The following is a 26,594-nucleotide window of genomic DNA, read 5'->3' as shown; positions in this document are numbered from 1 at the left end:
TACTCAACACACCCTATAGTAGACACAAACACAACATGATAAATATTTATGCTTCTAATTATTCTATGTGCATTATTAATTGCACCAAAATATCCCTCCAAGAGGATCTCATTAGGGTAGGAAATTAGTCAAAGCTAATAACGCTCATAGTTGAAAAAGCATCTTTAAACATCATCCACGTTTCCTCTCTCACTTTGCCACTGCTGAAGTTCATAAACTGCGCCGTGAATGCGTTCATTAGAATTAGTATTTCCTCAAACTGAGTTGACTGGAGAAATTGTGTGTGATTAAATATTAGCTTGAATATAATTAGCATTTATTAGCAAACTCTGCTATGGCAGATAATGAAAGTCTTAATGAAATGCTTAGTTGAATTTCTTTCAGCTGGGGTTTATTTCTTTTCATCCAGATTTGCAGTCAACATGCTTGAACCCAAAATACAATTTCTGTACATTTCTTTTAATTGAGTTCTAATCTAAACTTCTATAAGTGTAACCTCTGACTCGGGTCCGTTCACTGAGACTGTTTGTGTGTCTGCTCTACGGTGACTTTAATAGGCTCCTCAGTCTGCTAGAGCTATTACCAAATCCAACACAGACCATTAGGCCGCATGGGCTTAATTGCACATTAATTGGATAATTAGTCCTGCACTTTGTTTTTCTCAAATCTTCTCCCTGATTCTGGCAAGCTCTCCGTCATTCGCTAGATTTCCCTTTTGTGATTATGTTTTTCAGCACGGCGAGAAAATACAGTAGGTGGTGCAGTCATCCTGTGGCTGAAGATTTACAGTCGGGAGGGGTTGCTCCACGTGGGTGGGAGGCCAGGGCTGAGAGGATTGATGGAGCCCTAGGTTGTCCTCCTCCTGTGCTGTCATGTTGACCCACAATACATGCTGTGTTTGTGTCTCCGCCAGCACAGAAACCAGGAAGAGGCATGCATAGTTAAATAGACAACAACTCTCTAGTGCACAAGGTGCATTATTTATGAACTTTTTAAAGAGATTTTATTCATCCCTTCCTCGTATTTCTGCCTGCTATTATTGTCTGTGCTTTAGGCGTGTGCCTCAGCACTCTCAGATTGCTGCCATTAAACCCAGGGAGCCATCTGATGGAGTTATCAAAGTAAATGTTTGATAGTGTTTGAAATATCCTTCTGTAATAAAGCTCTCCGGGGAGACAGAGGGACAGGTTTTTCATGCAAATAGCCGTTTTTCTGATATCACACAGTGTCAAAATATCCACATTTATCTCAGTGCTGTCAAGAAACACACGAGCACCTCCCGATATGTAGGTTGATGTTTGGCAAGAACTGAGGATTTGCCATATGACATCGGGACACTTAATGAAATCATTATCTTAAACCTACAAGCACTGAATCTACCAAGCTGCAGTTTGATTGTAGTGTGGTTTCATCGGTGTACATATGGAAGCCAGACCATTCAAAGAGGAAGATGCTATCATATGTGTGCTACAGTGTATTGTCAGATGGCTGGTGTATAAGTGCAGGAGACGAAATCAGTGATGGACTGTACTGCTCTGCCTTAATGAGCAAAGCGCTGTCGTTGTGTAGCAGACGCTGATAGGTCTCCTACTGATTACACGAGTTAAAGCTCAGACCTTTATTATTCCCAGAGGAAGCAGCTCTTGCGTTTGTCTCTGTGCTAATAATAGCCATAAAGTACGTTCATTCCGAAGTGTTAAAATGCTCCTTATAAACATGGGTCTGTTTTCGTTTTGTTTATTATTCATCTCGTCCAATTACCATTCTAAAGGGGGAGTGTTTTCTGCCAGGCGCTGAGGGAATAGGAGATTAAAAGGCAATGAGGAAACATCTGTGTCTCTGCTTTGCCACAAATCTGCATCTCATTGCTACCACTGGCATCCAAATAGACGGCGTCTACAATGCAGGGGAAAAAGTAAAACACCAAGGCGCATAGGGCTAGCGAATAAAGGGAAGGGTTACCATAGAAACACATACCTCACATGGGTTTATGGGCTGCATCCTATCACATGCTATCAATTACCATAAATCTTGTGGCAGGGAGGGCGGTGGTTAAGGTGCGCCTCAGCAGTGAATGACAATGTGTTGATCTCCACATATCTGCGGAGACGCATCCAGGCTCTTTAAGTCAAGAGGAAAATGGCATCAGATTTAGCCTGTGACAATAGAACGATGGAGAGTGCCTTTAATGCGTTTCCTTTCATGCGCCTGTGTGCAAACAGATATTGAAAAGCAGAAGAAGAAAAAAGAGGATTCTGGCTGCCGTTGCTGTTTATTCAAGTCATTGTGGAGATGAAGGATTGCGGAATCAAAACTTCGAGGAAAGCATAATGCGCCGCAGAGCTATACATGTATACCTGATAATCTTTGACTGATTCCATTCACTCGCCGTACAGCTGTCTGCACATAAAGAGCCAGCGGTGAGAATTGTGTCAGAGCACAGCGGTACATCAGTGCAATTTCCACAAATGGCATCTTTTCCCAAGCTGCCATCCTCTCGACCTCTGGTGCAGAGCGACGACGCTGAGAGCATTATCAGATGTGTTTGAGCAGCTCCCATCAGCACGACCCTGGTGGGCGGTGCAGATATCGAGTGACCTTTTCTGCATGGCTCCCTGATATTAACGCAATCTCCCCGCCTTATTACCATGGGAACATTTCACAGAGTATTAGACTTAATAAATGACTTTTTCCTTGGCTTCCATCTCTCCTTTCCCCTCGCCATCTTTCTCCCCCATTCTTTCTGCTCCCATCGTCTTCCTTGCTCCTGAGCCGATAACCCGACCTCCCCAGGGGCCCAGCCTCCATAATCGCGTCAGTTCACGGCCCTCTTATTCCTGCAGAATTGTTTAATTGGTATGTGTTCTACATAACTGTTGGAGTATTAGACTCACAAATGAAGGTTAGAACCTCAGTGCTTGTAATCGACTGAAAGAAATTGATTTGTGCTCAGCTGCCCTTCTGGGACGAGACTTTATGGTTCTCTGAAGAAATGAAGCTTTTATAATTGTGTGTTCTCCACCCCGCCCCTCTCTCTTCTCCTCTCATCTCCTCTCTCTCTTTTTCTCATTTCCTCCCTGCTAACTGCTTTGTTGACATTCATCAAAAGGCAAGACGCTGGCAATTTAAAGGTGACGTGTCTGGTCTTCCATGTTACAGGGCACTTTGCATGTGCTACATAAGTGTGTCGTCTGTACAGCAGGTGTAGAAGGCTGAGCAGTCAATATATATATATATATATATATATATATATATATATATATGTATGTGTATTTTTGCCCGTACAGGGAAATCTAATCATAGCTTAGGTACTCTGTCAATGGAAATATGATTGCATTATGTGTGATCATATAGAAGGCGTGAGTCGTATTAACCAAACCCGACCAACAAGCATAAATTGGCTTATGATTGATCTTCTTGGATTGTGTGGCACTTTAAGGCTTTGCATCAATGGCTAAATGTGTGTGATTAACATGGGCTTTGTGACAGCTTTGTGGGAGAGAAACTTAAGTGGTCAGCAGGGGGACGTGAATGAATGGGTGTATCCTGGTCTTAATGGAGATTGCAGGGCGCATGCAGGCACAGAATTTGCGTCAGTCGGCATTGTGCTCCTGTCCTTCGTACAGTTACCTAAAGGGAAAAGTCGTTTCTTTGATTCTCAAGCATGCAACAACTAGTATTTTTAATAAATTGTTTAAGCTTGTGTTACTGCTCTATAACTGTATGTCATCAGCATAGTAGTTTACTTGGATGCTTGAGAGTGACAGGAAGTACAGTGAACTAAATAACTGGATTGAACAGTTTATCTTGCAGGACTGTGTTGCTGTCTGGTGCAGCTAGTGTCTTATGCATGACAACTCCCTCTGACTTAGGTGACCGTAGATTATTTATGCCTGCTTTCCAGGTGGGCAGACTCAGATGCAGAGGTTTGCTCAACGCAAAATCACATTTCACGCTTGCGCTAATGTCATTCAGTGAGTGAAGTGGAGTGAGAACTGGCAGGTGGTGTTTACAAATGAGAACACCCCGAACCGCAAGCCACCCTGACACCAGATGCTGATTTGATTATGGGGTGGCATGTAAGAGAGTCTATGAATGTATGGAGCAGGCGAGGTGTTACATTCAAAGTTGATTAAGTGAAACAAAATCATGTTCAAGTGTTGCAATAATTTATTTATATTTAGTAGTTGGAGGTGTCACCTCTGAGACGGGGCTTTCAACATGGGAGTGGCTGCAGGCAGAGGTTGGGTTTGCACACTGTGGAGTTTCATCTGCAAGGTGAGACGTTTGTCGCTGATTCTTCTTGGGGCACGCTCTTTCATGTGAAGTTTCTCTTTTTTGTGTTTTGGTTGTGATCGCTTTAGGTGCTGTGTGTTTTGTGTTGCGATAAGTTTAGCAGGAAATGAGCACATTGTTCAGCACTTTGATGTATCTTCCTGCCCCTCAGTGCCTTAAATTATAACAAAGAATCTTTTTCAAAAGCAGACAGCAAATTGCTTAAAGCTGCAGTTCTTTTAAAAGATTTCGCATTTTAGAGAACTTTTCAAGAAAGTCCTGTTGTTGTCAAAAACAGATTAATTATATGTGAGGCACCACATGGAACTGGCTTGTAATTAAGCGTCTCACAAACTCACAGATTCATGTTTAGCAGGCTGCAGATTCTCCACAAATTGGAGTTGTTCAGTCATTGTCATGTCTACACCCGCTGACCTGTGCATGTCTGTAGACACATTTCTTGTAAAATAGAATCTGGTTAGGAACACGATCCTTAGCAACCTGCAAGGCGGAGGACACATAATGACACACTGCATTATAAACTCTGACAATTTGCAGGTTTAAATATAAAACATGGTAAATCTTTGCTTACAGGTGACATGAGTGTTGCAGTTATTTCCTTTACTATTCTTTCCTGTGTGGCGTTAATTGCACTGGAGCTGCAGGTGGGAATCTGGCACCGCAGCTCTGCAGTCGGATGATTTCCGGTTTCAGAAGCTTTGGGCATGTAGAGATAAAGTGATAAAACTGTAGAAACAAGGCTATATAATGTTGACTTTTCATGGTAGGCTCAACTGAAAGAGGGTTGAAGAGACCGAATGATGTAGTTGATGTTCATAAGTGATAAGTGGCTGAATGATAAACCCATTTAGAATGTATATTAAAGGAAATGCCACTTATACTTTGAGTTATTTCAGTTCATTATAGCAGCAAACTACTCAAAGTAAAAATGTGACTTTTCTTTCTCACAACCAAGTATGCTCTAGAACATCTCTTATTCTTCAATCCTTGGTAATTGCCAACAGATGCAAATTGGGCTTTGACAGCCTGTAGCAGCAGTATCATTCAAACCCAACCCCCTAATCAACTCTGTGCGACTTAACGGTGCATCCTAAGCATTAGTATTCCAGAGACGGATCCCTCTTAGATCCAGGCTAGGATTATCCAAGCTCTTAACATTTTAGCTAAGCTGGTTAACACCTGTTTGTATTGACATCTGAACACCACCCCAGGCCCCTCAAAGATCTTCTCTCGCTCTCTCCAGTAGGCTAGTCCTTCTTCATCGAGGCTGCAGCCCACATAAATCGCTGTTTTTCCCACCACTAGTATTGGTATCAGGTTAGCAGATTTACTGTGGAGATTAGGACATTTACATTCTCACAAACATTCTTTTTGCAGCCGTATTTGTAATAGGGCAACATCAAGATACGTTGATGCGGATATAAATCAGTTGTTTAGCGCTAGTGAACTAAGAGTTTTTTTGCCAGGTCCAAGTCTAGACATGAGCTACAATCTCAAGAATCCCATACTTACTGTACATTCTTGCTCACATGTTTCAGAGTACTTTACCAGGGAAAAAAGAAAACAGACTCTCTCTATGTGTTTATTAGGCCTAATATTTCCATTGGGGCCCATGTTTGCCCCAGTGTAACTGATGTAATATTCTATAAAAACCATTTAGGCTGTTCATACAGCCTGGGGGATTCTGGTTAGCAGAGGCTGTGTAGACTCAGAGAAATCCTCAGACTTCTGTGTGTATCTGTTTCAAAAAGTCTTGCCAGGGTCGGTGGGGGAAACTTTGAAGAATGTCCCAGGATTTGTCTAAATCATGCAGTATGGATCCTCTTAAGCGTTGCTGGCATTAGAGCTGAGCCCTATCAATGATTCCATTAACCTAAATTCCAAACCAGGCTTCACAACATGACCATATTAACCCCACGGATTTCACCAAGCTCTTGATCCCTCGCTATTCAGATAGACAGGAATGAATGGTCACTCGCATTCGTCTGGCTACCGGCGATGTTTCCTGCCCCAGACAGGGAATTATCTGTAATATGACCCTATGTTTATCTTTGGCCTTTATGTGTCGACATGTTTTCTGGCTATTTCCCCCACCCTGTAACAGACGCTGATTAGGCAATGGCAGTGGTGATGTGAGATGATAAGGTGGACAAGGACAGAATCCCAATCATCTGATTTCTTACCTTTCCTCCATGAACAATAATCATTCCGGACTAACAGCGCTGGAACGAGCAGAGAAGAGAAAGAAACCAGTGTCTGCCTTCATTAGGACAAAGGGAGGGTGAGCAGGAGAGCGTCTGACAAGCCAGTAACGCCTCATTGTCCCTGATCTCAAGTTTCATAAATTTCCATGGCTCTCGTTAAAGGACGTGTCGCTGCTGTCACCATGCGCTAACTCGTTATCTCCTCGACGCCGTAAAACACTGTAATTAACATTCAACAACTGTAACCGATCCAGCATTCTTCCTCTCCAGCCACTAATTGCCACACTATTGTGCTTGTTCATAAGTGGGCCTTGTGTGTGTGTGTGTGTGTGTGTGTGTGTACATATTTGTGTGGCTAATTTTGATTGTAAAGAGAGGTGAGAAAGCAATTCTTCAGAGCTTATAGGTTAACTTGTTACTTTCCCTTCCAGGGGTCTTTGAGTTTATGCCTCAGTCAAAGAATCATCTAAATTGCATTTTTCTGAATATTTTTACTGACATCTGGACATTTTAAATGGCCTCCATACAAGAGCTGTTATTAAAGCTTTGTCGACGGATGCTTTTAGTAGACTCCTCATGGGTAACGCAACCGGTATTTTCACCGTTGAAGAGCGTATTGGAGGCCCATTTGTCGAAATCACAATTACCGTAATTACAAATTTCAAGTCATTGCCTGCAGTTGTGAGGACACAGAGTGTACTATTATTTAAGGAGCTGCACCATTCTGCCTCACACGCATTATATCCTCCAATGCATAGAAACACAATCTCCATCTGGGGAATGTGTAGCTGTCACGCTGATATCCACTTACAATGCACAAGCAGAGAGCTCACTACTCTTAGTGATTTCTTTTTTCCTTTTGAGGCATCAGATTTTCTTTCCTAGTTTCCTGTAGATACCCAGCGGTGTCAACTCCGTTTTAGTAGAAAATGTTTTTGTTTTCCCCTTAGCTGCTCCTGCTGACCTCACCGGAGCAGCAGCCATCACAACAAGGCCTTATGAATAATTAGTCTGGGTCAACTGATACTCTCCAGCTCCACACACCGCTGTCATCTACTCCGCAAGCGTCCAGCCAGAAGCCAATGAACTGTGTGCAATTCTGCTCAATTGAATCAGTTGAAGTTGATGCAGCTCTTGTTATTCGGAGGTAAATGGCTAGATGTAAGTTGATACGCGGGCTACCCTTGAGGCCAAGTGCAGAATAGGAGAAGGGCTGTCAAATTGGCAGTGTCACCAGGACCACGTTTGGAGACTTCTACGGTGGTCTGTCGCAGATATGCAATCACCTGGTTCTTTATCTGTATGCTGCTGGACCCGCATTTCATCCTCTGGGGATTAGAGTGAATGCCAGTGTAGGCTTTCCAAAAGCCAAGACGGCCCCAGGAGGACAAACGAAACCAAATGGTTGCATAGTGTTTCTTGTCCTGGTCTCATGTTCGGGTCAGAGGAGATGTGTCGCAGGTGTCTGGGGATTCAAGTGTGTATCTAAGCGCTTTATTGTCAGACACATGATGTACATGTCTATTGTATCTCAGACTTCCTTTTTTTTTGGGTAAAGGAGCAATTCTCTTTAACAGAAAGTGTCTTAGCAACAGCGGTAATGCTCCTTGCAAAGGGTTGAGTTGGGTTGAGATCTGTAGACTTTTGAAGGCCATAGCATTATTCTCATCACAGCCTTAAGTGACCCCTCATGCCCTCTATGGAAGCACCTGCATCCATGATGTTTCTCCACTCATTTATATGTGTGACTGTCAGAAGCTAGACAACTAAATGTTTGTGTTTATTTCACAAGCTTCAGTTTGTGTTGGGTTGTGGCTTAACCCCATATACGGATAACTTGCTCTTTCAGCAACTCACAGCACCCTTTGTGGTTCTACATGCTTGCACAATAGGCACATAGGTTGCGGTTTTTCTCACATTTTCACCACCAACGAAACTGCTGTAGCTGCAGAGTTTGAGTTACCTCTGCCTCTCCTCCTTCCTGTTAGACTTCTATGGAAATTGACATTGTGTCAAAAGAGAGCTGACATCAAGAAAGTGAAACAACTTTTCAAATATATCTTATGCGTGTTGGTTTTGTTGTCACTTGTTTGCTGTCAGGACTTTGGAAGACACCAGAGATATGTTTATACCAAATAATGAACATGGTTAGTTGCTTGTGAAGCAGTGTGAAGCTCCATGCCTCTGTTCATCAAGGCCTCAGAAGCAGGTCACGTAAGAACCCGGCCTTCTGTTTAGGTTGTTTTTAGTGTAATATCCTTAGTATCAATGTCAGCTGGTGTGTGGTGAAGACACAAAGACGTGCCTTCAACTAAAGTGCTAAATTGTGTGCTTAAATAATTTTCACGCTCATATCGTGTCTAATTGGACCTGCTACATCAACACGACTATGTGTAGTCTCCACACTTTCCTGATTGGACATGGATATCGGAGACTGATCTCTGACTGTGATGAATTTTAAAGATAGAACTGATGCTGATAAAAAATAAGCAAAAAAAATGTTCTTTTACGAGCGGCACGAACAAAGAAGAATTCATTTTCCTCGGGGGTATGCAGAGGAGAAGAGAGAAAGCATAAATAAGGGAAAGTGTCATCATATGGCTTTTTTTATGAGATTGTTAAAGATGGATCTAATTTTAATTTAGGCTAATGCGAGGAACACTATCAGCCATTGACCAAGGGTGTCTTATGACTGACTTGATGCACTTCGCTCAACAGTCTTGTGCTTTTACTCTGCAGTTTCAGTTCAGAGACCAGGCCAAGTGCAGGGACAGGGTAATTTTAAAAGTTCCTGCTCTCGCTGTTTAGTTCATGAACTTCAGCCCCCACCTTCTTCCTTCCCTTCAGCTCCTGGAAGCACAACTATATTAGTCTCCCAGAGAGCGTCAAGCAAGTCTGCTGCTTCTGTTTACAGGCTATTCAATCACTCTAAGTACTAGTGGCAGACTGATTTTCTTGGAAACACATTTGTCACAATCCCCCCTGGCTCCTTACACGCAAGGTATTTATCATAGGAAAATTTGGAACTATCTGACTCGCCTATTTTACTAGCCTTGTCCTGGAGCTGGGAATGGTAAAACATTGTAATATATGCGCTGCAGTCAATGTTGAACATAAAAATATCCCAGAAAACTGTGAGATTTACACTCTGTCATAGGGAAGTGGTTACTTTTATAACACCATCGCACTGGAGATAACATCTCACAGCTTACAAGTAGTCTTCCGCAAAAAATGGGCCATTTGTTCTTATTTGTTTTTCCACTTCTCAGTGACACACACAGAAAACAGTTGTGTGCTTTAAGCAACAATCCATATCACTGGCTGCAGTGTCAATTTGTTTTTAGCCTACTTAGCATATGTAGCTGCTGGAAATACTGCAGCGTGCCACTTCATATCACATATTGTGTGCGTGTGGAAGTGTGTGCGCACGTGTGTATGCGCTAGTGACCTCAAACCTGGCGACAGCCCTGCTAACGGCTGGTTTTCTGTCCGTTTAAAGCAAAGCTATGAAAGAATTAGCTGAGCCGTGTGGTGGCTCGTAGCGCCCTAACATAGCATAAGGCATGGTGACCGGGCTCACTCAAGATTGATGACTGTTGTCTGGCATGAGGTCCTTGTTCACAAGGTCAAAGGTCGCAGGTCATATTGATTAACTGACATACATGCTGCCTTTTTCACACCACGGTTTGTACATACTCTATGTACTGTAGGTATTGTAAGGGGATACGTAGAACTGTAATGTTCCGTCTACAGTGTCTGTTACCGTCTTTTCACGAGCGCTAGCATGTCAGTCACTGAACTCCAAGAAAAGGTCAACCTGTGAGACCCTCCCAGCGTCCATGTAATAAACAACATACAGGGGAGTGTCAGCGTGTCTTTAATCATGTCTGCTCTTTCTCTTTGTCTGCCTCCCTCTGACCCATCTATTTACCCAGCATAACCAGTACCTCTGTAATGAGGAGCGTTCGTTCATCAGCCGTGTTTAAACTGCAGACAGGATTAACTTGGCTAAAGACTTAATGCACATGCACAGTCACCCCATGCTCTGTTTGCTGTTTCCAGGCCGCAGATCGACAAGCAGCTCTGTTAGGCTTCCTCTCTTGCTTGCTCTCTGTCTCTCTGGGCTCCCTAGGCCTCCTCCTCCTCCTCCCTTGTCCTCATTTCGCCTGTATTAATTGAGTTCTCATTTTTGTGCGAAAGCTCACAGGAGGGCTGTGTGAGGAGAGAGAGAACAGTGATAGAAAGAATGAGAGAGACGGAGTGAGATCAGTGGCAGAAGCCTAGGGGGCATAGCTCTCCCAGAGGTAGGCAGTCACTAGTTTCCTGGGGGACGGTGAGACCGCTTGGCAGTGGCTTATATCTTTATCCTCAGCACTTCAGGGAAGACACAGGCTAGTGGTCAGGCCGGTTCTTCAACCCCCCCCCCCCCCCATCCCAAGCGAGGATGCCACCTAATTTAAGCTCTTTGTGTCTGTAGAGGTAAGGATTGGAAATATTGAAAACAAAAAGACACAGACGAATACAAATATAGTTTCTTCTAGTTTTTCTTTGACGCTCAGTAACAACCAAACCGTCCAATCACATTTTACGTAAGTGAACGTACTTTTTGAAAAGCACCATGCTTAGCTGACACCGCTCTCATTGTGCAGGGTGGGGTGTGACATGTGATGCTTTCACAGACTAAATGCTAACCAAAGCGCTAAATATGTGACCCGAGGACACGGTGGTGTTATTGCTCTGGAAACTTTAGGAAGCCTTAGTTGACTACGTATGGAACTAGCAGGAGTGATGCGCACCCACAGACGCTACCTTGGCCTGAACCCTTTCAATTATGAACCATTACAACTTCTCCCGTTGCAATATTCATGCACGGGCAGATCACTCCTTCACATGTCTTAGGTTGCTGTAAGTTGAGATAAACACTTGCCAAGTTGTAACAGCCAATCGCCCGTCTCTATTCCTCAATGTCACTGCCTTAGCATTCAATAATTCAAAGCTTGGCGGTAATGAGCTCCCCGTAGGCCCTGTCCCCAAGGAGCCTCCCCACTGTGCCTCCACTCTAATGTAGTTATATCTCATGTCAGCTTTCAAATCAATTACATTTCTATCTGATGGCTATGTAATTGCGCCTGATTGAGTTTTTGGCACGCCAGCCAAGTGTGTAGTTCCCAAACTCAAGCCAGTCAAAACAGGAAACTTCATCAAATGAAATTGTATTTGGTCCTGATTGAGGCTGTAATTATGATAATAATAACAATAGCATTCTGTGTTTTCTCAGCTTTGTTGTTTTTTCCCTCTTGCTCTCCAGATGAAATGTTGCCCTCAGGACTACGAACAATATTTGCTTTATTCAGGATGCAAAGGCTGATTTGATTGTTTGTAGCATGTGCAATTTAGCAGATTAAATGTAAACCCTCATGCTTTTGTTTACATTGAAGTGTCGTTGAGTTAGTTTTAGTGCAGCAGACTTCTTTCTGCAGGACTGCACTGTATGACTAGCGCCGTAGTGATCTTTGCACGTTGTGCTGAGATTTTGATGTCAGATAAATAGTGTGTCACTGCCGACAGAAGTCATACTGTCTTTTGGCGTAAAGCCTAGAAAGAACAAGCTAACCTCTTACCTGCAGCAACTAGCTGACAGATAAGGTCAGAGTGATATCGTTGTATGTGTCAGATCTCTCAGAGCAGAATCTTATTCACACATGATTGTATAGATTGATAGACGGACAGGTGGACTGACTGACGGATGGAAGGGTGACTGTATAGACGAATGCACAAATGGCTGGATGGACGAATGGAAGTACGGCTGGATAGATGGATCAACAGAATGCATGCCTGGATGGACAGAGGGAATACTCTAATGGAGTGGTATTGAGATAGATGAGGGGGAGGATGCTGTGGTTAGGTGCATCAGCAACTAAATAGTGATGAATTGTGGCTGCTGTCAGCAGCACTAAGTATAACAGACATAGTAAAGCAGCCTGGCTCATCCATAATCAGCAGACACAGACTGTCTTCATGCCAGAAGAGAACTTCTTTGGAAATAAAGCACAGAGAGCATCTACCAATCTGTCGTTTCATCCTCACTTCATCATCCCTTTTCTTTTTATATCCCCTTGCTCTCGGTGTTCTTGCCCTTTAAATCTCTTCACTTGTACTATTTTCTGCTCATTTCTCTTCTTAAGGTCTTGCTTCTCTCTGTCTGTCTGTCTCTCTCTCTCCCGCTCTCTCCGACACCGTCTTTTGTGTTAACAGCCTTCCATTTTATTTTGCAGTTGGAGAGCCACTGGGTGCACATCCACAATCTTGCCTTTCATTTCATGGCTTCTGGAAATGGATGTTTTACTGCCTTCATTAAGGCATGCAGCAGTCAGCCCCGTGTTTTCCCTCTGAAGTTTAGCTCCATGAACCTCGCCATTAGAGGACATTATGGCCCCAGATTTCAGGGCACAGTGGAACACTGTATAATTTGATTAGTGTTATTAATCAAGTGGAATACCGCTTCTTTCCCCCCCCATCTACCTCCCCTCCTCCTCCTCCTCCTTTTTTGCCATTTCAATCGTGCTTTCAAATCCTTCAGACCCTTCCCTCTTCTTTCTCTCGTTATCCGTGCACCTCTCCATCGCATGCACTACAATACAAATGCAGTGAAAGTGACAAAAGGCCTTACGCCTTCCCTTTTAAAAACAATGATTTACCACTTGTTTTTTTCTCCCCCTGCCCAACCCCACACCCCTCTCCAACACATGCCCCCCCCCCCCCTCTCTTAGCCCAGGACATAAATCAATTGAGATGAAAGTTCCATAATTGTGCTTGCTGGGAGGGATTTGAGCAAAATTGCACTATGAATTTTTTAAAGGGAATTTTTACTAGCTGTTCAGCGAGACTTGGGAGGCGAAGGAAGGTGAGGCCATAAGGATTTATGGGCCTGGATTCTTCATTACTGAAGTAATTTTCCTGCAAATGATAGTGCGGCACCCTGGAGGGGGGAGCACTGCCCGCCTGGGAGAGTACAAACCTGCTTAATCTCTCGTGGAGAGAGAGCAGCTCAGAGCACTAATATCATCTGTAAGGGACTGAGGATCCATTTGTTCACATCTAAACTGCAGCAAGTGTATTTGTGATTCATAGTAATTGATTGCTCACATTTGTTCCAAGAGTGGCTATACAAGTTGATTTCATTACGACGGATAGTTTTGTTAGAACCGCAAGGAAACGTGCTCCGGGGTCGTTTTTATGATGCGCTGTTTTCACAACATATGTACATTTTGTCTGACATTTTAAGTGTTCAATATGATTTGTCTGCTTGTAAAGGTTGAAAGGTACATTACTGCTGTAAATGTGCACTGCAGTAGCTCAGGGATCAACTGGGATAAACATTAAAAAATGGAGGTGTGGAAGAATAAAGAATTTAAAAGGAGACAAATGATTCCTAATGCTATCTTCCTTTTCTCTTTCTGTGGTTTGACACCCCGTCATCGAGTTTGTATGTCCATCCTCATGCTTATTAAGATCTGCTCTACCAAGCTGTCTCACCCTTTCTCTCTACCTCATTTTAACCTTCCTCAGTCCAATATGGCTGACATTCTGTCTCCATCTCTTTAGGTGCAGCCAGCAGCAGTGGCCCTCCTCAAGGTTAGTGCGTCCACGATGCCAGGTCTCATTCTTTATCCTGCCTGCCGTCCACTCAATTTTACAGCTCAGTAGCTTGAGAAGCAGAAGGGGTAAATCTGCTGCAAGAAGGAGAAAGAGGGAGAGGGGAGGAGGAGGAGGAGGAGGAGGAGGAGGGGAGAAACAAAATGATGGTGCACCCTGTCGCAGATTGAAGTGGATCTCATTCCAGGCACACTGACAACTCAAGACAATTAGTCACTTCTCACTAAGCCAGACCTGAGACTCACTTGAGGGCCAAAAAGAGGCAGGAAGTAGAGGAGCCACTAGCATGTCTAAGCACTGCAGTTACAGGAACGACTCAGTGGAGAGAGAGGCAAGTTAGGGATGAAATGGCTGAGTTCTGCTGGAACGGCTCCTTGGGGTCTTTTGTGCAACACTGAGATAGAAATAGGAGTATGGAACAGGAAGCTAATGCACAAACTCATTACGATCTGTACAACATGCTGCACCCTAGAAATATATCTCAATATGAATGATTATTCTTTTTATGGCATATGTTAGATTACTGTTGTCAGATTTGAATAATATCACGTTTTCCTAAATGCAGTAAAAATGTTTTACATTCAAGATCAACAAAAATGGCAATGTCAGTAGTCTATTACGTTCCACTTATTAGGCGGTTTAAAGTAGTTTGCAGCCAAAGATGAGGCCTGAAGCTTTCAGCCACCACATACTCCTGAACAAAAGTGAAGCATGACTAAGGTGGGTGGTGCGTGGAAAGAGAGAAAAGTTTGTCCTGGGCCCTCTGCGGAGACGCAGCGTGACCAATTGAGGTGAAGGGGATGAATGAGGCCATTCACTGGGTCTAATGAAAGAGTTCCTGCTGGGCCCTGAATGAGGGTGGGCCCATCTGCACCACATAGGCGTGCACAAACCAGTGACCTCGAAAATTACCCAGGAAGCACTTTGGGACACTCACCCCAGCAACAGGCTGGAGTCTGCATGGTAACCAGGCACTTCAATCAGTGCCTGGTTTCTTAAACCGAGCAAAGTTTTTCTCTGTATTGAAAGAACTCTGTGTGAAATCAACTTCTAGGGACACCCCCTAGTTTTTTTAAAAGAGGGGGGAGGCGGGGGGCGGGCTACCAATGATTGTCCCCTGTGGAAACGTCCAGAAACTCTCACCATCTTTGAGAGGTGTGGGATGTTGCCCTCAGGACTTTCCCCTTCTAGACACAAAGACCTGTTTGTCTTAGCTACATGTGTACATGCACTGCCTGCCTGTATATGCAGTGCTGTATGTAGGTTAATTAGGTTCAGGGCATTTATAGTGACAGGTTTAGGGGGCTGTGAAATAGATCCAATTACAAACAGTCCAGATAAGGAGTGATTCCTTCAACAGCCCTGGGGACTGGACATTAAGTTTACAAGCATCTTAAAGGCTCTGGTTCATTGGATTTTATCTGTGTTATTTGTTTTAATATATTCAGTCTTGATGAGCCAGAGGCATGCAGGTCATTGAAGTTCCATTCCCGTTCCCTCACGGAACTTTTGACAGCGTGAAATGACAATCCGCCCCTGCACGCATCCCCCACGTCAAAAAGTAATGAGATTGTGCTGCTGGAAATATCACTACAAAGCATCAGGCCTGCACTCGGGTCTGACTGCACCTTCAAACAGCGCTGCCTGCCAGCTCGCCTGCCTCGCCTGCCTGCTGAAAAAGAAACGAACAAAAACAATCAGAATCAGAGACAGAGAAACGGCAAGGGAAGCTCCCCACGCTGAGACAAGCGAACACGCCAGGGCCTTTCATCCTGAGAGTGATTAGCCATCCGAAACGTTTTAAAACCTAGCTTTGAGTGTGTTCCTCAAACGAGAGAGTTCCATTGAGGAGCGGTGGTGAGATGTTTCTCGCTGGGAAGCGCCAGTGATCTAGTCTCTAATTGTGGCGTCGCTGACAAGGCTGGTGTGGCTGGGAGCTTTTTAAGCGGGGCTTTTTGCTACGCTCTTGTTCCCTTCCTGTCAGATCCACCACCACAGGCACCAGGGAACAAAAAGGCCTCTCAGATTCTGTTCTAACATCTGCCTTTTGCTTTGTGCATAAATACAGGCCTAATTTAACAAACTAATAGGGCCTGTTGCTGGCCTAATGTGACCAACTACAATAGGTGCTGTAAATGTGGTGTTTGATTGCAGATACAGGATATTCTCTAATGTAGTGTTCAGTCTGTGTAATTTCTGTCTTCATCTTTCTAATGTTCATTCATATCTCATTGATCCAAGTCTCTTGGCTTCAGAGAAGATGCAAAGCTTCTGGCACATTTGCAATAGTGTTACCCGTCTTCTGCAGTATAGTGGGAACAAAGTCATGTTCAAGGTCTTTGAGCGGTGTTCAGCAGAGCTGGTAAGAACACTCAGAATTTGGCACATAAAACCTCACGGATCCTCTACTGTTCAGAAGCAAGGTTGTCGAAGGCTTGAGGAATTCGAAGAGTGGCAGTTTGAAGAATCAAAGACGTAGTGACGGTGGTTAAAAAAAAAAGGGGAGGGGTAGAGAAGAGAGGAAAGGAGTGAAACCCTAGCTCATAAAAATCAGTATTATAACAACATTAATTGATGCTGCTAAGTGCCATATGTGGTGCCATATGGAAAATCTGCCCCAGAGGCCCGCTATAATAGACAGCCCGCAGCGGTGCACACAACTTGGCACATTTACAAACAAGGGACGTCCCATTAATATCAGCCACGCAGACCAAGCAGGAAACAGTGGAAGAGGGAGTGAGAGGATGTTGTTGGAAGAAGGGAGGGGGGGGGAATAAAGAGAGGGAACCAAGTTACCTCATGCTTTCTTTGTCAGCTCAAGTCGTCATGTTTTTACTATTTATCCACTTACCTAATGCTATCGTTCTCGTGCATATCAGTGTGTATTTAAAATCTCCTCAACTCCCACGGTTTCTTAATTACAGTAATAAATGGCCCCTCCCTCCTGGGTTGATCAGACCGCCCTCTGTCCGCCCAACTGTCACTCCCACCACAGATGCCCAGTAGTCCTTTCATCTCTCACACACACACCGACACACACTTCAGCAGGTGAGGTGATTCATGGCACCTTGACAAAGGCGGCGTGAACGAGCTCTGTTTAACCTCTTCCGTGCCTAATCACAGGGCAGCTGTTATTTACTGCTGCTGTCCACAGTTTCCACTGCTTGGCTGCTCACACTGTACACTGCATACTGTCTCATGACACAGATGTCGGAATTCGGCAAGAAGTTATTTGCTGAAAATGTCAGTTTATTGGTGGTCAGTATTACACTAATTATATATTAATGTATAATAAGTTTAATCAGGTGAATCATTGATATCTTGTCAGTAATTTCATAGCTCGTACACTGCCATGGGCACAATGTTTGGGTCACAGTTCTTCTTCAAAATGTATTGCTTGCCAAGTACATGCATCTAATGATTATTTACATCTCTGAATAATCTGTTGATTATTGTTTCTGTTTCTGTCCTTCTCGTCTTCAAATTGCATTTTTGGCCAACCAACAGGCGAGGAAACGAAAGCTTTTGTGTTGCTTTCTCACAGGATGTGATGGCATCATTAGCCCTCATCTTTCAGACGTATCCGTTTTGCACGCTGCTCTTCTGACTCCTCTGACTTGCCCAGAGCAAAGAGGGAGGAAGAGAGATCCTTATGAAACGAAGTTGTCAGGCATTCTGTTGAGTTTCATAGAATGTGAGGCGAAACAAGAATAGCGTACAGCTGTTTCCTCCCTGACACAGAGGGAGGCAGATGAAGAGCAAAAGAGAGAAACGGGGAGGAAGAGGGAGAGCGAGACAGAGCTCTCCGCTCTGTGATGTGCACTGATGTAGCTGCAGCTCTAGGTCAAACGCTGCCAGTGTTTTGTGTTCATCTTCGTCTCGTCTCCCCAGTGCTCCTCTAAATTATTCACAGCCTGAAGATGTGCAATGTGGCTGCCTCCTCTCTTCCTCTCGTCCTCCCCTCTACATTGCTCTCTGTCTCTCTTTCTCTGTTTCCCATCACTTCCTCTGTCTCTCATGTGACTGCTTGTGTCAGAGGCAATGAACAGAGGTTTTTCCTTGCAAGATGGTTAATCCCCCCATCCCATCCCGCATCCACTCATCTACCATCAACCACCCACCTTTCATCACTGACTCCATCTCTCACACTCCTCCTTTCATCCCTGCTTGTCCCACGCCTGCCTCTCCTGGCTGCCAGACTAGAGCCAGCCGCTTGTCTTTAAGGGGGAGACTGCCAGCTGTTAGCATCAACTGCTCTCCTCACTTCATAGGATCCACGATGTAGGGGTTGGTCGGGCTGGCAGGGTTTTTTATTCTCTGTTTCTGTTTTTTCTCTCGTCTCAACTCTTTAAAGACTTTGTGCTCATTTTATCTATCCGAATTGAGAGATAAACCCCAAGTGCGCACCCAATCCTCAGGCCAGTCGATGGCACTGATTAAAGATGTCAGTGATTTCCCCTTTAACAGACTGCCAGTCCTGTGAAGACAGAGGGAGCTGCTAGAAACCAAGGACACGGTGGGGCGAGGGCTCGGCGATATGATGATGTACACTGTAAGCCAATCAGATATGTGATCATACAGTTTACTGAGGTATATATGCCTTAATGCTTTGTGGGTATATCAGACTATTGCAGGGATTCTTGCAAGTACTTGATTTGTCATGTCTTTAATTAGCTGGATTGTATAAATACTTCACAATACATATGGATATTGTTAAGTAAGTGCAAGTATTAAATCCTGTTTGGCCGTCAGGGGTGGGAGGATGAGGTGTGCCCCCCGTGGCCACCTGAGTAGAGAGCAGAGCGGAGAGAGCAGTTGAATCCAGTTCCAGCCGTTGCCACAGGACACTCATTTGTAATTCTGTACCCTGCCTACAATAACGTTTGATCATTGCAGAAGGGGGACAGGAGGTACAAGGCGGGGGAAGGGAGCTGGAGCTTTCTCCCTCTCTCTTCGCTCCCCCTCCCCAAGCCCCCTGCCCGCCCTCTCGCAATTGCTGTCACCCAGTATGAATGCCCCCTCTGGCCCGATGACAAGTCTAGCGTGAAACGCTTGGCTGCCCCCTGAAATTAGCAGTAGAGCCCCCCGGCGGCACATGCTTCTCATGACCAGCACACAGTGGGCCGCCGCCAGATTCTTTTCATTATGGTGGCCTGCCAGCCCCCTGACTCTACCTCCTTCTGCCTCTTCCTCCATCCCACCCTCCCTCCCCTCCTCCATCAGATCCTCCTACCCCTCCTCCCTCCCCTCATACCTCCCCTCCTCCTTCCCCCTGTGCGTCGGCCGGAGCTCAGTAAACAGCATCTGTAGTGCTCATCACATTACTGTCGGGGAGGGAGCCAAGCTCTCTGTGGGCTGTTATTTCTGTGTTTCTAAGTGTCTTTATGTGTGCATACAGTATGTGAATTTGTGTGATCGTATGTATATGCATTCATATGTGTGTACATTTGTATGTGTGTTGGCTTGACAAGGAGAGAGAGAGTGAAAGAGAGAGAGAGATAGAGGGAGACAGACACAGACAGAGAGGGAGAGAGCGAGACGAGAGAGAGAGAACAAACTGGTAGCAGAACAGAGAGTGAGAAAGCGAGAGAGGAGGGGAGTAGCAGTACAGAGCGATGCCTGGAGGCTCAATCTGTTCCTCACTGAGCTACATCAGTGTTAGAGACGGCGGCTCGGGCCGCGGGGAAGCCTCCACTCGCTCCATCAAACTGTCAGGCAGCCAGCGGAGCTGCACAGGGAGACTCTCAGCTGCCCCCGGGGCCAGTTCAAGTCAACATCCCATTTCCTTGCCTCCCCGCCTAATTTCTTCTACGCCCCGACTTAAATTTCCAATGCCCAGTGTCTGCCGCTGCAGCTCAGCAGCATCGGGCCCGGGGCCATGTCAAAGCACTGGGAGGTGCTGAGGGTTGTACATGCTTGTACGTTTGTGTGTGGGTTCACCTCTGAAGGCAAGATAGCGAGCTAGTTATAGTCACATGGTCAGCAGAGACAAGAAAGGCCGAAAGGAGCCTTATGAAAGACGAGGCGCAAAGAAACGACATAAATCAGTGGGATTTTTTTTTATCATTCTCTCTTACCTATGTCCCCATTTGTCTTTCACGACTATATTCATAACACAGTTGTGTATTCCCTGTCCCTTCAGGTTTCTGGCAGTTTTCCTCGTTCTCTCTGAGCTGAATAAATGCTCCCTGTTCCCTCGTACATCTGCCATTACTGTCTGTTTTCCCCTCGCCAAACTCCATGGATCACACCAGCAGCCCAGCCGGCTCTGTCACTCCCCCGGCGAGTGCTGAAAGCAAAGGTTGAGGGATTTTTCTTGTTGGAAAGGACAAGGCGGTCCTTTAATTTAGTGAAGAAGAGTGACAGCTTTTCAAGTTTACCCCCACCACTATCACCATCAATCTGTCCATGCACCCCCCCCTTCTTCCTTCTCGACCTCACCACGTACTTTGCATGGAAGTGAAACAGAGAGCTGCCAGGTCTCAGTGCTGTTTACATGGACTCTGGGTAATGTTAAAGTCTGCTTAGTTTGGCCCCAGGTCAGGACTATATCTTTCCTCACCTTGGCTTGATTTACATGGCCCCCGCTGACTCTTCCCTTAAGTGTGTCAGCTCTGAACCAGAGGCCTCTGTGTGTCTGGCTAATGCAAAGAGCATTTCTCTGAGCTTGTCTTCTTCAATCCTCCTCCGCTCTCATTCTCTCTCTGTCCTCTTTCAATGGGGCTCTGTGAAAGGAGCTTTTGCTGAAGCCGTCTCTGTTTGCACAGCCAACTCCGAGGTCCCAAGCTCAAATATGGTTTTACGTGAGAGCCTGTCTAGGCCTCTTCTGCTGGTTGATATTATTTCCACCTGGCAGAGCTTTTCCTCTCAATCTCATTCCCTCTGGAGCCTACATCTTCACTGGGATCAATACTTTCCTAATCCAGAGCTCCTAGTCTGACCCAGGGTAATCAGCTGACTTCCCATGCTGCCTGCTCGGAGGTCAAGGGTCAAATGGCTGTATAGATTTGATCCTGTGATCAAACCACTTTGCTAGGTGGTGCTTTAAGATACAGCTTGTGGGGTCAAGAGTGATCACTAGATGTTTTTCTCTTTCTGGTTAAATGCAGTGGTGCTATGTGTGCCTTTGTAAACCCTAATATTAATACAGCGGCACACTCAAGTTCCCAAAGCTTGTTGTACAAAACGTTGCACAGTAACCATGAAACTGTGAGGTTATCTGAATCCATCCATCCATCCATTGTCTACCGCTTATCCGGGGTCGGGTCGCAGGGGCAGAAGCTCAAGTAATGAACCCCAATCTTCCCTTCTCCGGGCTCCGACTGGGGGATCCCGAGGCGTTCCCAGTGAGGAGATATCATCTCTCCCCCGAGTCCTGGGTCTTCCCCGGGGTCTCCTCCCAGCTAGACTTGCCTGGAACACCTCCCTAGGGAGGCGCCCAGGTGGCTCCTTACTAGATGAACCACCTCAACTGGCTCCTTTCAACGTAAAGGAGCAGCGGCTCTACTCCGAGTCTCTCCTGATGGCTGAGCTTCTCACCCTATCTCTAAGGGAGACGCCACCCGTCTGAGAAAACCCATTTCGACCGCTTGTACCCGCGATCTCGTTCTTTCGGTCATGACCCAGCCTTCATGACCATAGGTTATCTGAATCATCCTAAGATATTCTTGTTTTATATGACTCTCCTGATTCCAACCCTCTTACACCCGCACACCACCTCATCAACTTTGTAGTGAATCATGGCTTTCTAAGTGGTGAGAACATAACGGCATGCAACAAACCATCCTGTTGATAAATTATGAAAGCTGAGTTCAAGTAAGGCTTCACCGTTCGCTACTTGGCCGAAGAGACCTTCAGATATCCTGCATGTTTTAGGCCTGGCAGGAGGTCCCCCAGTGGACCCGAGGCTCTCCTTCCACGCCCCATCAGAGTGGCCACGCCGCCTACGTCCCCACACCTCATCCCAGCACCCGCAGGAGGGAAATTGCGGAAGGAAATTGGTGTTGTTCCACTAGTATCCAACATTGCTTTGGTCCTCGACTATCTAAATGGACCATTACTCCCTCTGTGTCTTGTCGGTACTCTCTCCCTCACAATCAGGAGTATCTCAGTAAATGTCCTTGGAGAGATGTCTTCTAAATTGAAGCCATTTCTCTTGTCAGTATCAAGATGTCTACATTTTTTGCATTTTTGGCTTGTCACCAATAAGGGATCAAGTGCTGCGGCTGTCTGGCTGTTAAATCAGTCTTTGTGGCCCTTCTTCAATGTTTAGTTATTTTTTCTTGTCACTTATCAAGTTTTGAATTAAATAAGACATCCAATCACTGGTACAAGGCAATGTTAATATTTTAGGAGTCAAGATGTAGACATCCCAAACCGATCAACTCAGTGTTAAAGTCAGTGCAATGCTGTTTTGGAGTGCCATGAATGGCGAACAGTTTGAAACTTGTGAATAGTGTGAAATCTGCAGACAGCCTGTTTGCCCTTTCACTGTTCCACTTACCATTTCATCTCACATACTTTACAACATAGTCTGGTTACTTCTTACTTTGACTTTGATAGACTACAGCCCACAAAATGCATTATCAAAGCACAAATACTTTTATGCATGTGCTCTCTTTCTTTTGCTTTTATACATTTTATTTATTACATATTTTGAGTAGGAACCGACAATGACAGTTAAATGCCAGCAGCTCAGGAAACTCTTCTTCCGCCTATTTTCTTCTAGATTTCTTGCACCAAGTACAGGGTTGTGATCAGTATTCAGGCAGACAGTCGTTGATGCCGTGCCAGCATTTGCGACGCCGGGCAAGTTCCTCCTCTTTTCTTCTCTCCACCTCTGAGGCACAATTCATGGCAGACTGTCCTCCGAGTGTGACAAGTGGAACTGCGTGATTAATTTGGCCGGTCGTTTTAATGTGCTCCGGGATGCGCAACGCTTATTGTCTTCCTCCTGCACGTCTATCGGAATCTGGCAGAGAAAATGTCCAGGAGAATCGAGACATCTATCCCTCTCTCTCTCTGTTTTTTCCCTCTTGCTCCTCTTTCCTCAGCCCTGCCTCATTTCAGGGCTGAGCTACAGGGTCGTCATGGGGGCCAGCCCAGGTCGAGGCCTGGCTCTAGCCAGGGCCGCTAGCGGAATAAATCTCCTGTCTCTGAAGTGTTGAAAGCTGTGTAAATGTCAAACGCATCCGTCTGATGTGCTGGCTGAGGGGAGGAAGGTGGGATGCTGGGAGGGAGGGTTGTAGATGAGCCATCCGCTGAAGCTGGTCCCCTGTTACCCTTCGTAGCTGGCGGTTGCCAGGTGCAGATGTTGCTGCTTGCTCCCTGCCTCTGAATAGCAAGCCAATATTTTTTTGGTTTGGGTTTGTTTGGTTTGTGAACATCTATGATAGACACAAACCACTAGGGGCCTGGTTCCTGTCAGCAGCTTAGTGAGCTGCACATCTCTCCCATTTTAACAATGTCCCCTCTGACCACCAGACGTGCTGTCTGGGGAGGTTCCTGCGTGGGGTTGCATTTTCACCATTAGGCTTTCACATATAGCCTTGCAAAAAACAAAATTAGCCAGTGTAGATATTCAAAGAAGCATCGGGTGCTAAATGACGTGGTCCTCTTCTCACACTAAGGCACTCACAAACAGGAGCCAATCTTTTACATTCATAGGTGCATTGTCCTCTTTTCTTTGACCAAGTGTAATAGCCCAACAGGGCAATCACATACAATACTGACAAAAACTGCTCTAACCCTACCTCCATCCATCCCGTCAATCTATAGCATCCCCCCTGCCTGTTCTGACTGTTGTTTTGTTCCCCCTTTCCACCTGCCTCTCTCTCTCCCCTGCTGTGCTGTGTCTGTCTCTGTCTGAGCCCTAGCTAGTATTCCTCTTTACGCTCTGCTGCAGTGCATGCTTCTTGTAAAAGGATAAGCACCATGCTGTGCTCTTTTGATATTATTTTTCCTCCTCGCCAGTTCCAGCCTTGTGAGGCCTCATCTCTAGTGTCATGGCTACTGCTGCAACAACAAGGCCGAGCATGCACCCAGGGAATAGCCCGTGCCAGTTGTTCATCTCCATCACCTAGGGTTTGAACTCGTCCCCAGAGTTGGAGAGGAACTCACAAGCACTTTAAGATGGAAGCCATCTGTTCAGCTGCATGCTAAGAATACATTTACACCGGTTTCACAGGGGTAGGGCAAAGATGGAGATTGGATCAATTTTCCTTTTTATTGTAATTCAAAGATGGAGTAAAACAGTGTTTTGAATGCGTTTCATTTGTTCACTAGAGTGGTGGACAAATGGGTGGTGATTATAGGTTGTGATGTGCCCCTAACAACCACATAGAAATGGCTGACAATTAATTTGTCTGGAATCCGCAGTCTGAATGGGGAATTGATTGACAAGAAGCCTAAGCCACTTTCTCCTCTTAATGCCCTACACTCTGTAATGAAGGTCTTTTGACAAGCCGAGCCACCAAATTAAGGTTATTAAACAATCACACAAGAGAAAATGTTGCAGAGAGATTTGGCATTTTCCAATCCCAGTGCATGTGGCTATGTACTCAGAGGTTAACACTGAAGTTGTATTTTCTCATTTTATTATTTATACTCATTACCTATTATGGCCATTTTCCTTTATTTTAGAGCAAGTTATCAAAATAGTTTTGTAAATGTATAAACATATTTTTTAATTGTATTTTCTAAATGTATATAATATAAAAAAGCATATTTACACACGCATAATACAGTTGCCAGGCCTTTTCTAAGGGACATGTTCTGCTGTGTTGTTTCACACGTATTTTCTTCATGTTCACTGACAGACTCTGTAATCATAAATAGAAATGCATTTAGTAAGTAGAAAGCCTGAGATTGAACATATAATTTTACTGTATTTATCCTGCACCATGTTTTTGCTCTGTGTCTTGTGTAGGAATGCTTCAGTATGAACAATAGGAGCTCAGGCATTTCATGTTATTCTGCAGATAGAGATGCAAACACAACAATAAACCCTCCTAAGGGGGTTGAGCCACAATGTTTTTCTCTTAAAGCTTCTGCCAGCAAGGACTCCTGCTGTATCCCTTGTCTTTTTGTCTTTGCAGAGTAGGATGAATCACGGGGAAGGAAGCACCTCCCCTTCCCCCCACTCCCCTCTCCTGAGAGATCTTGGCCACTGAGCCCTTGCACTGATTACTCTCGTTACTTAATTATACATTTGGACCCACCGCACTCACAACAAAGGGCCGCTGTGCCTCCATTGACCCAGCTCCCTCCTCATTGTGCCCGGCTCTGAAAGGGAGTCAAACAAAATAAAGAGGGTCCACTTAAATATGTTGCCACAGGGACTTAATTGACAGATTGAAGGCAGTTTTTCACTGGGGGCCCTTTCCCTTTCTATGTGGCTCTTCGCTTGAGTTGCTTTGCTCCTCATGCATCCTGCTGTGAGGTCCAGTGGGACTGGCCTGCAGCTCGAACACTCCTGTTTCCACAACTCCACTATCTATTGTCTTGGAGGGGAGAGTTACCAGCCAAGAGCATTTAGCGACAAATGAATGTGAGAAACGGAAGGAAGGAGCATGTGGGTTGGATTTAAATTAAGAATGTGGTTGTGCTAACCATGAAGAGAAGTTCAAGTATTTCAACTGACAGGATGTGTGTTAATAAAGCATCTAATGTAGGCCAGGATTACTGACTTTGCTTTAACATCACGCATCATTTGTGAAAACTATTTCCAGTATTAGTCTGAGTCGAATCAGAACCGGTCCAGACCTCAGTGAGTAAAACTCCACCTGACCTGTGAGCCATGTAAAGCATTTGCCATGTGACACCTGACACCCCGGTGCTCCCACTACGATCCTGCCTCCTGTAAAACAGTTAAAGAATAAATCGACCAATACAGCGCAGAATGAGGTGTGAACAACCCATATTTATTGAAAATAATATTTTTGGAATTTCGGAGTTGGCTGCACAGCCTGCTATACTATTCATTTATCAGCTGCACCAGGCCCATTAAAACTGGAAAACAGATTTTATACATTTTCAAACACTATTTATATTATGGCTTGGCTGAATACTTGATAGTTATTATTTACTGAGAGATGTGCATCCATGTTGCCCAGTATGCACAGCTAATCAATATTTTAAATTCTATAGTTGTCAATCCATTGTTTTCCATCTTGCATTGGTCCAGAGTTGGAAGTAAACCTTGACGGCGAGACTCGATTAGCATCGTCTTGTTTTAAAATGACCGTTTATCAAACGTAATACGTGAGTTGTATTTCACTTTCATTTTTGTCAGACTTGAGGAGAGAACATTTACGTAATTGCTGTTCCCACAATTCAAGATTCAAGTTGCAAATGTTGACACCCTCTTTGAGACGAGGGGGAAACGGGGGTCGTGTGTAATTCGTAGGGTTCTACGCGCTTAGTATCGGTAGTATTCTA

The 26,594-nt window shown here is 44.9% G+C and overlaps 1 protein-coding gene across 12 annotated transcripts in view; it reads left to right on the top strand.

The window, feature by feature from the left end:
* Nucleotides 1-26,594, top strand: part of fbrsl1 (fibrosin-like 1) — a 253,600-nt gene that overhangs the window by 140,662 nt on the left and 86,344 nt on the right. For 9 of the 12 annotated variants that reach the window (XM_029439302.1, XM_029439299.1, XM_029439298.1 and 6 more), the window contains one exon: nt 14,106-14,135. The exons of the other annotated variants lie outside the window; for them this stretch is intronic. In XM_029439302.1, coding sequence (XP_029295162.1) covers nt 14,106-14,135 — 30 coding nt within the window. The remainder of the gene's footprint in view (nt 1-14,105; nt 14,136-26,594) is intronic. 12 annotated transcript variants of the gene reach the window in all.

Source organism: Cottoperca gobio, chromosome 9 (assembly GCF_900634415.1).
Source record: "Cottoperca gobio chromosome 9, fCotGob3.1, whole genome shotgun sequence".
Classification (NCBI taxonomy): domain Eukaryota; kingdom Metazoa; phylum Chordata; class Actinopteri; order Perciformes; family Bovichtidae; genus Cottoperca; species Cottoperca gobio.
The sequence above is the reverse complement of the archived record's forward strand: the minus strand, read 5'-3'. Positions and strand labels throughout refer to the sequence as shown.